Below are 12,630 nucleotides of genomic sequence, written 5' to 3'. Positions count from 1 at the left end.
AATTCACTTCACACGAGGCTAACAACGCCGCGATAGCACGAACGAAAATTACACAAAAAAACGAACGAAAATACCGGAACTAGATCCGGCCCGGAGGACCAAAAATGTTCATTAATGGACTATAAAACAGCGAATTGCACAAAACTATTTAATTTGGCGACCGATGTCGCCAGATAGCAAGAGTACCCGATAGCACCACTTACCACCATGCCTTTGTAGAACAACTGACTTCCGGAGGAAGCAGGGCAGCCAACTCACAGCAGCCAAGTAGCAGCGCCACTATCGCCAGCAGCGCGGCGCGCGAGATTCAAAACTCAAGTGTGTTGACCAATGCCAACAATGTTTATAATGTCCAAGGTCTATTTACACGGAAACTATACAATATACATAACAGTTATATTAGGAATGTTAAGATCAATTTATAGATATGAAGATATAGAAATAGATATATAGAGATATAGAAGGAGATCTACAGATATATAGAGAGAAAGAGCAAGGAATGTATATAGATATAAAGATAGATGTAGAGAGATAGGTATAGATAGGGGGAAAGATTGAGATGTCGATACATACATAGAGAGATAGTTATATGGAGAGATATGGATATAGATATATATAGATAGAGACAGAGAGATGTAGAGAGATTTTTATATATAGAGAAATATAGTAAGATTTATAGAGTGACACACATAGAGAGAGATAGAGAGAGATGCTTTGTGTATGTGTATCTACTTCAAAAAATTACAAAAAAATTGTAAGAGGCATAGCAATGTATGCCGGGCATTAGCTATATCATAATATAATCTTGTCCCTAACAATAGGTAAAAGGGAGGAGGCCCGACAAAATTATTTTCCCCCGAGCTTAGTTTTGCTCAATGGACATGGACATTGCTACATATCTTAAAGTATTACTTAAAATCTCAACAAGATCAAGTGATATGTAAATCTAAATAGGAACTGATATAAAAAAAATTTACACTTATCTGTATTTCTTATAAAGAATCAAAATTATCAAATTCATTGAAATGAGTGACAAGTCTACACAAATGTAATTCCTATTGGTTAGGGTACAACATGCCACAGTTGAAAAATCATCCTGTGGGTCGATTACATGGACAACGAGGAAGTTCATGACATATTCAGAACTCATTCATGCGAGACGTTCTTGATCTTGATTTTCTTTGACACTTAATTTTTACTTGACTTTAATTCAGCTGCTGAAAAAGCTGTATTTTTTTTTTACTTTGGATGGTCATTATTAAAATCTTTCCTTATTTCTCTACACTATTCATCTGATGCTTTTTAATTTCAGACGTTTCAGGTTTAATGAGCTGCAAGTATGGTTCTGGGCTTTTATCAGTGCTGTGTACAATGATACTTCAGGGATTTGCACTGAGAGTGTGTGTGTGTTTGCAGAACGACTTTGTGGCTATAGAGATGGTGGACCGGCACGTGAGATTTGTGTGGGATGTTGGCCATGGCTCGGGCAGTGTCCAGCATCCACTAGAGATAATGACCGGAGGTCTAAAAGAAGATAAGTTTTGGTATCGCATTGAAGTACACAGGTAAGATTAAGTAATTGTTAGAGACTAGATTTTATAGTTATATTTCTAGTTCAATGTTTTTTTTAAAACAGGATTTTGGTGTTATTATTATTTTTATAAAAGGATTGAAGACTCTTGGTCCTATAGTAAGCTTAGTGTGTTGAATATGGTCACTGCGGGACTCGTTTGTACCTGATTGGTCAATTTCTGCAGTCAGGAATATTTGGCAGATATTGCAGGGAGCAGCTGGGTTTCCAGATTACTCTATTTTCCTGTATAAACGTATTAACATCACTTCACCAATCATCACCTCTAATGACCTCTGTGTCAATAAGACTTTAAACCCAAATTCAACCTCCAAAAGATAAAAATGTAGACATTGCATGTTTTCTCTTTTCAGGACGAGCAACGTTGCAAAGCTGGTGGTTCGACCGCAGATCTCGCCGGAGAACGCCAGCCAGGCGGATGGTGCATCCGCGCCAGGCTACGGCCAGTTCGACGTCGGGCCGGACGACAAGGTGTGGGTGGGGGGCATACCCTCCTCGGTGCGCCGCCCCCCGGACCTGAAGACTGCCAGCGTGGGCGGCTTGCCCGGCTGCCTGTACGAGCTCACTCTCGACGGCAGACCCGTCGGCCTGTGGAACTTTGCTGACGAGATCTACAGTGGCGGCTGTGTGGGGTGCATTCAAGGGTCAGTCGAGTCTCTGCACGTCTCTGCTCTTCCTACTTTGTGTCCTTACCTCAGTTACAAGTTGGTTTTTTTCAGTGGGTCAACAATAAATCATCATTTAGTATTCTTGAATCTGTGTTATACTCACTTTGTGTGCTATCTATAAGTCATATAATAGGGAGGTTGGTCTGTGTCATTGAGGCAAAACTCAATGTTGCTGGTGGTGCATATATTCCACTATTGCCATTATTTTAAATTGTGTGAAATTTTTTTTGTCAAACAGCATTTGTGATATGTATCTTGTGAGTTTTCAATTATGTGCAAGATTTTCAAAGCATCCAACACTAACTTTTGGTTAATAAAGATGACTGCCCATATCGGGTATTTGGCTAGGCTACTAAAGTGAGAATGAGATGGAATTGTTTTTTTTTTTGATAGTACTCTTTTGGATGATCCAATAATTGTATTTGCGGAAAATTGTTTTCCTGTTAAAGAACAATTCGTAGACTTGACGATGCGAAGGCGTGCTAATACTCTTGCGAATGTCTACTGTATTAATTCTTCTTTTGTGCTGTAAAGAAAACAAATTCCAGGCCAGTTTATTAACTAAAACCCTACAATTATTTTGTAATAATATGTTAGAACTGAGAACATTTTTTTTTTTTTAATTAGTCTTAAACTTATAAAACTTTATAAAATTTAATGGGAACATTGAGCTTTTTTTCTGGAAGTATAACTGATGCAAATCTCAGAATACAATCCCTCAAGCATCACTGACTCAAATAGGTCAAGTACTGTGATAGAATTTATTCTAAATCATAGTGGTCAACAAATGTAAATATTACTGTTGAACCACCACTTGCTAAATTAATTATATTCTCTTCTGTCCAAATTTCTGTTCTTATTATTTTTTTTTTGGATAGCAAAATAACTTACTTAAAATTCTCTAATTTTGCCTTTTATATTTTTTTTGCAACTAAGTCATTAAATTATTATATTTGGATAAAATATATTAATTCTTAAACTTATTGAGAATTTGTGGTTTATAAAATGGTGACTATCATTAGAAACAAGCTATCAGTTTATCACTTAATTAAAAGAATTACTTCTCCTATCATTATTGTCAAATTGTTTGCAAATATTTTGATACAGTTTCAATACAATTCATAGAATACAAAAATATGGTTTAAGCACAGGCAAAAATTTCATTTTTGACTTAAGAAAAATAACATCAATCCTATTTTTGTACGATGTATGTTAATTAATATTTTATTTTTGTTTTTTACAGAGCTGAAGAACTTAAAGATGAGTCCACTTATTACTTTACTGGTGATGGGTATTCATCATTCCGTCGTACTACTTCAAGTCCATACAAGAAATTCTTTTTTACAGTCTCTTTCAGGTTCCGTACGTTGGATGAAAACGCAATGTTGTTTTTGGCCATTGACCCTGGAAAGGTAAAAATATTTTTATGCAGTGAATTATACTGTCCTGTACTAACACTGTAAAGCTCTTTAATCAGGCATGTTTGGGACCCCGGCCAATCCCAATTAGCAATTTTGCCAGATTATTGTATATCAATATGCATAGTTTTAACAGAAATTTTTAATAAAAATAAATATTGAGTATGACGATTACTAATACAATTTGTAAAAAGTGGTTCTGTGGCATGAAAAAATACCCTCAAACATTGTTGATTGAAAAATTTTGATATTATGGTTAACAAGGTCGACAAATGCCCAAATACGCCTGAAAAGATCTGAACGCAAGCGGCTTTATCTGTTGTCGATTGCAGACTGTATGTACTAACTAATGCTATTGCCCATTAGCTATAGGTCAGCCACCATTAACTTTGATCCTTTGGATAGTAATACTTTTTCACAGAAACAAATTAGGTAGCATTTCTATTTTACTTTTATTTAGTATTTATGTTTTAGCTTGTAACATTAATATTTCTAATGGGTCGAATCCCAATTTTCTCGAATTTGAATCCCAAAGAGTATCCAAATATAGTTCTCAATGGTAAAAATAAAATAATGTATAAAAAATGAAAAGTATTAACTATAGTTAGTGTTGAAATGTACAACCCTATAAATGTTTCTTTCACAAACTAAGTTTCCAATATCAATACATATTGTAATATTTTTTATCAAATTAAATATTAATAGTAAAAGTTAGAGTTTATCAGTGTTGAATTTTAAAAGTTTTTATTTCCTTTAGTATCTTTCTTCAAATTTTTTTCCTCAAATATTGAATTCTTCAAATTCTAAGAATTTGATGGTATTTAAGGATTCAAGGATGTGATTGGTCATCCCTAATTAATATGCATAGAATTCTTTCAAAGTTCAAATATTAAGATTTGGAATATTTATTCAGATATGTTGTAATTCAAAAATTCAAATGAGATCCCCAAGAAAGAAATCTATAACTGAGAAAAAAAAAATATTATGGCTATCCTGAAATGAGTCATAAGTCCCAAGTGTGCGTTGGATAGTGTTAAAGATACAATCAAACGTTTGTGAGTTGGTAACACTAGTTTTTTTTTTTTGTTTTGTTTATGTGAGAAGAGGGACGATAATAAGATGTATAAAAGGAAGTAGAAATACACGTTGTTTCTGTGATATTAAGTCTTTTAATATGTAATTTGCGCCCTAAAAGATTAATAATATCTAATAGGTTATGGGCCCAGACACAACCTGGCAAGGTCTGCATCTGTTTAAGTTTAATACGGGATTGTGAGTGGAATTATTATTGTATTGCTCCCGGTCGCCATTACTGCAGTGCCGTTCGTAAGCAGTAAGTTTAAAATCACATTTGAGTCATGGAGAGTGAGAAAAGTGTAGTTATTCTAAAGGGAAAAAATAACTGGAATATTTGTAGTTTCCAAATTAGGATAATTTTAGCTGCAAAGGAATGCCTTGACGTCGTAGAGGCAGACTTGAAACCAAAAAATGAAAATTCGTTATCGTTCACAAAGGAAAGCAAAGAATGGTGGTTAAAAGATGTCAAGGCACGTGAAATCATCGTCACAAGAATGGACGAAGATACGATGAAGCATATTTTGACGTGTGTGACTGCCCATGAAATTTGGTGCAAACTAAAATCTATCTTTCAGCAGAAGTCGCAAGTTAGTTTGCACCTACAACAACAGAAATTTTTCAGTTACAGCTTTGCCGAGAAAGGTATCGCACATCATGTGTCAGAATTGCAGGAACTTGCTTTCCACATGAGACAAGCAGGTGAGCAAGTTTCTGACCAAATGCTTATTACCAAGATCCTGATGTCACTACCAGCACGATATAAGCATTTTCGAACGTCTTGGGAGTCAGCGACCCCGGACAAGCAAACACTCAATGAACTCCTAGGCCGCTTGCTGATGGAAGAAGAGAGGTTAGGTGATGAAGATGAACCAACACACGTGGAGACTGCACTACTTGCAAAGCGAATGAGTGGAAATTCCAAAGACGGTTCTCAACATTATCAAGAAAAACGTGTGTGTTTCTATTGCAAAAAGCCTGGACATATAATAAAAAACTGTTTCTTTCTTAAGAACAAGGAAAAAAGGGCCATACCCTCAGAGGCTTTAGTGTGCATGGCTCTGTATCAAAACAGTAGGTCAGATTCTGAGGGCTTTTATCTAGACAGTGGCAGTTCAGACCATATGAGCTGCCATCGCGAATGGTTCTCGTCATTTCGCCCAGTGAAAAGAAATGTAAAAATAGGGAATGGGAAATTGCGTGATTGGAAGGTCAGAGGGGTGTTCAATTGAAAAAAACAGTGTTGTGTTTGCGATAGCTGAACGTCACGACAACTTGTTCGTTGTGAAGATTAAAGTACTTCTCAGTTCCTCATATTCTGTAAAATCAGATAACTCTCTAAATATGTGGCATAAAAGGCTTGCTCACCAGAGTGTCTCACATGTGAAGCGTGTTTTGAATAGAATGAATATAGAGTACACGGACAGCAAAAGCTGCAACTTCTGTGAAGACTGTGTAAGTGGAAAACAACACAGGTTGCCATTTCCTTGCAGTCAAACTAAAACTCATTACCCTTGTGAACTGGTTCATGTTGATTTAAATGGACCAATGGAAGTAAACAGCCTTGGTGGGGCTAGGTACTTTCTGATCTTCAAGGATGACTTTTCCCATTTCAGAACTGTATACTTTCTTAAGAGTAAAAATGAAACTGTGACAAGATTTAAAGAGTTCTTGGCAGCAGCAGAAAGTGCAACAGGATTCCCAGTGAAAACTATCCGCAGTGACAATGGTACTGAGGTGTCTAACACAGAGGTTGAAACACTTTTGAGGGATAAAGGAATCGAGCATCAGAAGTCTGTCCCTTATGCTGCTGAACAAAATGGCAAGGTTGAGAGGGAAATGCGCACCATTGTGGAGGCAGCCAGAACACTTTTGTCTTCTTCGGATCTAGGAAAGGAGTATTGGGCCGAAGCAGTCAATACATCAGTGTATGTCATAAATAGGACAGGCACAAGTTCGGTGACAGACAAAACCCCATTTGAATTATGGTGTGGCAAACCCAGCAAGATAGACTACTTTCAGGTATTTGGTTGTGAGGCCTATGTACATGTGCCTAAGCAAAAACGCAGAAAATGGGATAGCAAAAGTAAAAAGGGAATATTTGTGGGGTATGGAGAGAACATGAAAGGATACAGGATATGTTTCCCCGAAGAAAAGAAGGTTATCATTGCGCGTGATGTAATATTCCATCACAAGAGTTGTCCAAAGGAAATCATAAAAAGGAAACACATAATGCTTGTTGAATCAGAAGAGAATGGGGATGATCAACAGCTGGATGAAGATGTATGTCACCACCGAATCGAAGCAGGCCAAGGCCTAAATGAAGATGCATCAGAAGCAGGAAGTAATTCATCGGCAGAAGATTTCATAGGATTTGACAGTGAAGAAGTGAGACATTCAGATGCTCAAGATATTCGTTCTCTAAGATGTCGAGAGTTGTTAAGGATGCCAAGCAAATTTCAAGATTACTGCCTTTTCTCTAACAGTGGAATCAGTGAACCTCAGTCTTATGCAGAGGCCCTTGATAGACCAGAAGGGAAAATGTGGAAGGAAGCAGTTGAAAGAGAACTGAAAGCATTGGAAGAAAACAACACCTGGAGTGAAGTGGATCTTCCAGCAAACCAGAAACCTATCGACACGAAGTGGGTGTTCAAAATCAAGGCAGGAGATCAAGATGAAGACATCCAGTACAAAGCACGGTTGGTGGCAAAAGGCTTTCAGCAAACTCAGAACTTTGATCACTCGGAAATATATGCCCCAGTTGCCAAGCTACCAACTATGAGATTGTTCCTGGTTATTGCTCTCAAGTACAATATGACTATCTATCAGCTTGATGTCAAAAATGCATTCTTACATGGAAGAATAGATGAAGAGGCATACATTACCAAGCCGGAAGGTATGGATGCTGCAAACAACGTGATTGGGGAAACACCAGTTAGAGTGTTGAAATTAAATAAATCACTATATGGTCTGCAAAAGTCACCAAAATACTGGAATGAAGAATTTAACTCATTCATGGTAGAATTGGGATTCAATCGCTCAAGGTCAGACTACTGTCTTTATTGTAAGCTTGAAGGGAATGCCAGAACCTATCTTCTCTTGTATGTAGATGACTTGTTGCTGATGGGAATGGATCGTGAGGAAGTGGACCTGATTCGACAAAAGCTAGCCTCTCGATTTAAAATGACAGATCTGGGAACAGTCTCAAACTTCCTTGGTATAAACATTTGTCAACATGATGGAGAAATAACGCTGGACCAAACAAAATACCTCAAGAATGTTCTGCTTCGCTTCCACATGACTGATTGTAAGCCTGTGTCAACTCCTCAAGAGGTTGGGTTGGATATCACAGACAAATCTGAGGACACAGAACTCGAGAAGAGGTGTAGAGCACTCATCGGTTGCCTGATGTACGCTATGTTAGGCACTCGACCAGACCTCAGTGCAGCAGTCAGCTTCTTGAGCCGTTTTCAAAGTCATCCTGGAATGGAGTTGTGGAAAGCTTTGAAAAGGGTCTTAAGATACATTCGAGGTACAACAGAACTACAATTGGTGTACACATCCAGGAACCAATGTCCAACTCTACAGGGATATGTTGATGCTGATTGGGCTGGCAGTTCTTCAGACCGTAAGTCGACGTCAGGCTACGTTTTCCAGGTGTTTGGCTGTACAGTTACCTGGTCCTCTACCAAGCAGCAGTCAGTCTCACTGTCTTCAACTGAGGCTGAATATATTGCTCTAAGTTCTGGAGTAAGTGAAGTGCTGTGGCTAAAGAGTGTCTTGATGGAGCTAGGTATTGATGTAGAAGAACCTGTAACCATCTACGAGGACAATCAGTCAGCTATTTATGTGGCAAAAAACCCTGAAAACCATAGACGGCTGAAACATGTGGATATTAAGTACCATTTCGTTAGAGATGTGGTTAATTCGGGAGTGATTACCCTCAACTACATCAAGTCTGATGAACAGTTGGCAGATGGCTTTACCAAGCCTCTAGGAAAACTGAAGTTTGAACAATTTGTGTATCTCTTAGGTCTTGAATCCAAAAAAAAAAAGGCAGTAAATAATAAAACATAGTGGTACGCTAGATTAGTAGCTAGTTATGTACGTTTGATTGAGAGGGAATGTTAAAGATACAATCAAACGTTTGTGAGTTGGTAACACTAGTTTTTTTTTTTTTTGTTTTGTTTATGTGAGAAGAGGGACGATAATAAGATGTATAAAAGGAAGTAGAAATACACGTTTCTGTGATATTAAGTCTTTTAATATGTAATTTGCGCCCTAAAAGATTAATAACATCTAATAGATAGGCCAAAGTCGTCCCTGATCACTTGTCTTTACTCACATATGTATTTATATCTAGGTGGGGCCATGGTGGTTAAGAGTTAGATCTATTGCCACCCTCCAAAATGATCTGGGTTCGATCCCTGGTGGATTCATCCCCACATTGTTTGTAAGCAGTGTATATTTGACAGACAGACAGTTCAGTGAAATGTGGGATTTATTTCTGGTACAGGTACTCCCTTTCTTTCACCCATTTATTTTGAAAATTATGAAAAAGCCTTAATTATGAACGTTTTAGATTCATATCTTACTTGTTCCCATTTGTCTTTTCACAACATACAATAATTAGAGACAAGATTTTATGGTGTTATTTTTAATCCAGTTTTGTTTTTAAACTAGAAGATTTCTGTGTTATTGTATTTATTTTGATCAGAGCAGTTTTGTAATACTTACTCTACCAAAATAGTGGTAAATTAATATGCTGAATTTTTATGATAAAAAAATTTGTAATAAATTGTTTTAAAACAGATACATTCAGAACAATAAAAATTAATTAGCGAGCATTTGTGGTTTAAGTGTTTCAAAAAGAGATGCACAATAAAACAAATCAAATTAATTTTTCTGATCCATGCACTTGAGTACATTTTTTTGGTCCAGATTTAACACTCCATGAATTTCAAGCATTAAAAGATCACTTTTTTTAAGATTTGAATTAAGTTTTGGTTCAATGCTACTTAATTCCATTATATAACTTGCATTTTGGTGTTATATGGTGTACAAACATGAATTTTGGTGTAATGCTGCATTTTGAAATGATTTTAAGTGTTATTTTAGTTTTATCTCAATTCACCATATAATCTGGTCACTAAAAATAATGAAACAAACTGAATGATTGTCTATGTTAGTGTGTGTGCTTATAATTTTTTTCTATCCCACAAAACTGTGAACTACGTATGGGCTCATGTTTTTGTGCAGGTTGGCTTCATTTCACTGTCTCTGATAGACGGCCAGATAGTGTTCTTCATTTCCTACGACGGCAGCCCGCCTTTCAGGATACGTACCGCTGAGAGGCACAACCACGGCAACTGGACGCTCGTGGAGGCAAGCAGATATTTCCACAGAAAAAAGAACCTTGAGGAGTGTAAGCAAACATCAATTTGACTCAGTTCACAAACTGTTTATTCTACTAGTAACAACCAATTTGTTGAATTTTTACCTAAATCATGTGTTTTACTTGAAATATGTACATGAACATTATAACCTGGCTGAATGTGTCTCCAAGTGCAGTAAATGTTGCTTAAGAACCACAGTCACCCAAAATTGCCAGATAATTGAACATGAATATAGTATTAATGGGAATACCAAAATAAAATATATTATAAAGGACAATGATATTTAAAACATGGTTGTAAATCACTGTTCTATAGTTGTACACTGTATGTGCACAGTTGTAATATTATGTATAATATTGACGCGTGCCCGCCCTCCCTATATTAAATATCACGTTACTTTACGTGATAATTAAACCCAAAAATAGTTTTAATAAGTTCAGAAGCAATTCAGGGAAAAATGTATTTCAGCAATAGGCCTACTCACGTAATATGCGGCGACGAATCTGTGCGACGTCGTAGGTTATAAACAAAGCGACGAACAATAGAATAATTCATTAAAGCAATGAACCATCTTCGCCCTTTATTTTTTACGTTGCTATAACCACACATATTAACGTACTTCAGAATGTAATAGTAAATACGGACGAGTTATATAAACAATGCATATTTTTCTCTTGCCACAGCTAAACATGTACATTGTGACGCCATCTTGTGAACGGCGATCTACCAACTGTATTTATATTTTATAATAGTATAAATTTAACTAATTAAGTTGTGAAAGCAAGTTTAAATACTTTTTAATACATAGGATTGAATATATATGTATTTACATATAATCATTTATGCCACGTTTATCTTTTCTTTTTAATTATTAATATCTAGTTTATACTTCCACCACCAGGGCAGGGAAATTTCAGCGAGATTCGTGCGCACGCATCTCATCCCTTCCAAAGAGGAGTTAGTTCGCCCCTCCCTTCTTTTTCTTCGTTCCCGCGCATTTCTCCCTATATAAAGGCGAGGTCATCCACCTGAAAGTCAGTTGATCGGCCCGACGGCCAGTGAGGCTGGATTCCGCCCACTGGCCATAGGACGATCTTAGGGGGAGCAGCAGAACTACTGGCTATCCGTTTTCTGCTGCTCGCACCCCTCCTTCTCAAGTTAGGCCATCCGAGGACCTATCTCGGCATAGGGAATTTGTCTCCCTTCCCCCCCCCCCCCCTTTCTGGACGATAGGGTGTACCGTGTGTAAATCCAGTGTATATTGTTAAAGCCGACGCAGGCGACAAATTGAACTGTTTGGACAATTCAGGTCAATAAAAGTTCCGTGTAAAATACAGACATTTTTCAATGAATAGCTTAGCCCCCTATCCCTCACCCCATTAGCTATTCGCCTGCATACCAGCCGACTGTGAATCCTGCCGCAAGACCAGCAGTTGGACCTTCTCCACCCGATACCTGGCTCTCACCCAAGAGAGGAGACGGATCATCACCAATTAACAAAGACCGTCAAGTTGGCGCCCAACACCGATCAACACCGATAAACACCGTCAAGTTGGCGCCCAACGTGGGGCCAGACCAGCAGTTCGACCTCCTCCACCCCTACGTCTCACCCAAGAGGGCTCGGTGCAAGAGGACGGATCATCAAGTTGGCGCCCAACGTGGGGCCCGACCAGCAGCCTGGACCTTCTTCTCCAACCGGTACCTGGCTCTCACCCAAGAGAGACATCGGTGAGAGAGGAGGAGACAGAGCAACATCCCCGTCATTCTGGCGCACCAACGCGGGGCCCGTTGATTGTTCTACAATACCTGTGAAGACCCATTGCAAGCTCTACCAGACGGACTAGCCAACAACCACTGGAATGGACGCCTGCCACCACTTGCAGCTCATAGAAGACTTAACCAACAGCAGGCACACCATGGCCCACACCGGGAACAGCAGCAAGCAGGCAAGTGCTCCTGACCTTCCTACCACCAGGGATTCCCGAGAAGCGGACCCAGACATCGGAGGGGAACAGCCTCCCCTCCTGGCGCCCAACAACTCACCTACCTGTACATACCCAACGACGGCGGACGCAGTCCATCGACTCTGCGGTGTAGAAGACTACCCTGGCACCGGAATCCACCAGATCAGCTGTGCTCACTGTGGACTCCTGTTCCATTACTCTTGGCCAGACGAGCCCCGAGAGCACGCCGGCCTAGAATATCGATGCCTCGCATGCCAGCAGAGACAATCCTGCTGCAGTATGGAACCAATCAGCTCTAGACCTGATGGGACCTTACCCCAGAAGCACGACGGGTAAGTGCTTCCTACTCGTCATCACAGACCTTTTCTCACGATGGGTCGAAGCCTTTTCCCTCGCTAAAGTTGATTCATTTTCTACTCCAAGATGAAGTGTTCCCTGGATGGGGATACCCCAAAAGCATACTTACAGACAATGGGGTGCAATTCACTAGCAAATTATGGGCCGACACTTGCGCCAAAT

General features: G+C 38.7%; 1 protein-coding gene across 1 annotated transcript in view; it reads left to right on the top strand.

Annotated features, from left to right (window-relative positions):
• The window catches only part of LOC134527624 (laminin subunit alpha-1), a 597,962-nt gene that overhangs the window by 547,398 nt on the left and 37,934 nt on the right, over nucleotides 1–12,630 (top strand). Inside the window, exons 34-37 of the mRNA XM_063360509.1 lie at nucleotides 1,417–1,565; nucleotides 1,945–2,235; nucleotides 3,503–3,671; nucleotides 10,011–10,176. Coding sequence (XP_063216579.1) covers nucleotides 1,417–1,565; nucleotides 1,945–2,235; nucleotides 3,503–3,671; nucleotides 10,011–10,176 — 775 coding nt within the window. The remainder of the gene's footprint in view (nucleotides 1–1,416; nucleotides 1,566–1,944; nucleotides 2,236–3,502; nucleotides 3,672–10,010; nucleotides 10,177–12,630) is intronic.

Source organism: Bacillus rossius, chromosome 1, assembly GCF_032445375.1.
Source record: "Bacillus rossius redtenbacheri isolate Brsri chromosome 1, Brsri_v3, whole genome shotgun sequence".
Taxonomy (NCBI): domain Eukaryota; kingdom Metazoa; phylum Arthropoda; class Insecta; order Phasmatodea; family Bacillidae; genus Bacillus; species Bacillus rossius.
Note: the sequence above shows the minus strand (reverse complement) of the source record. Positions and strands in the feature narration are given on the sequence as shown.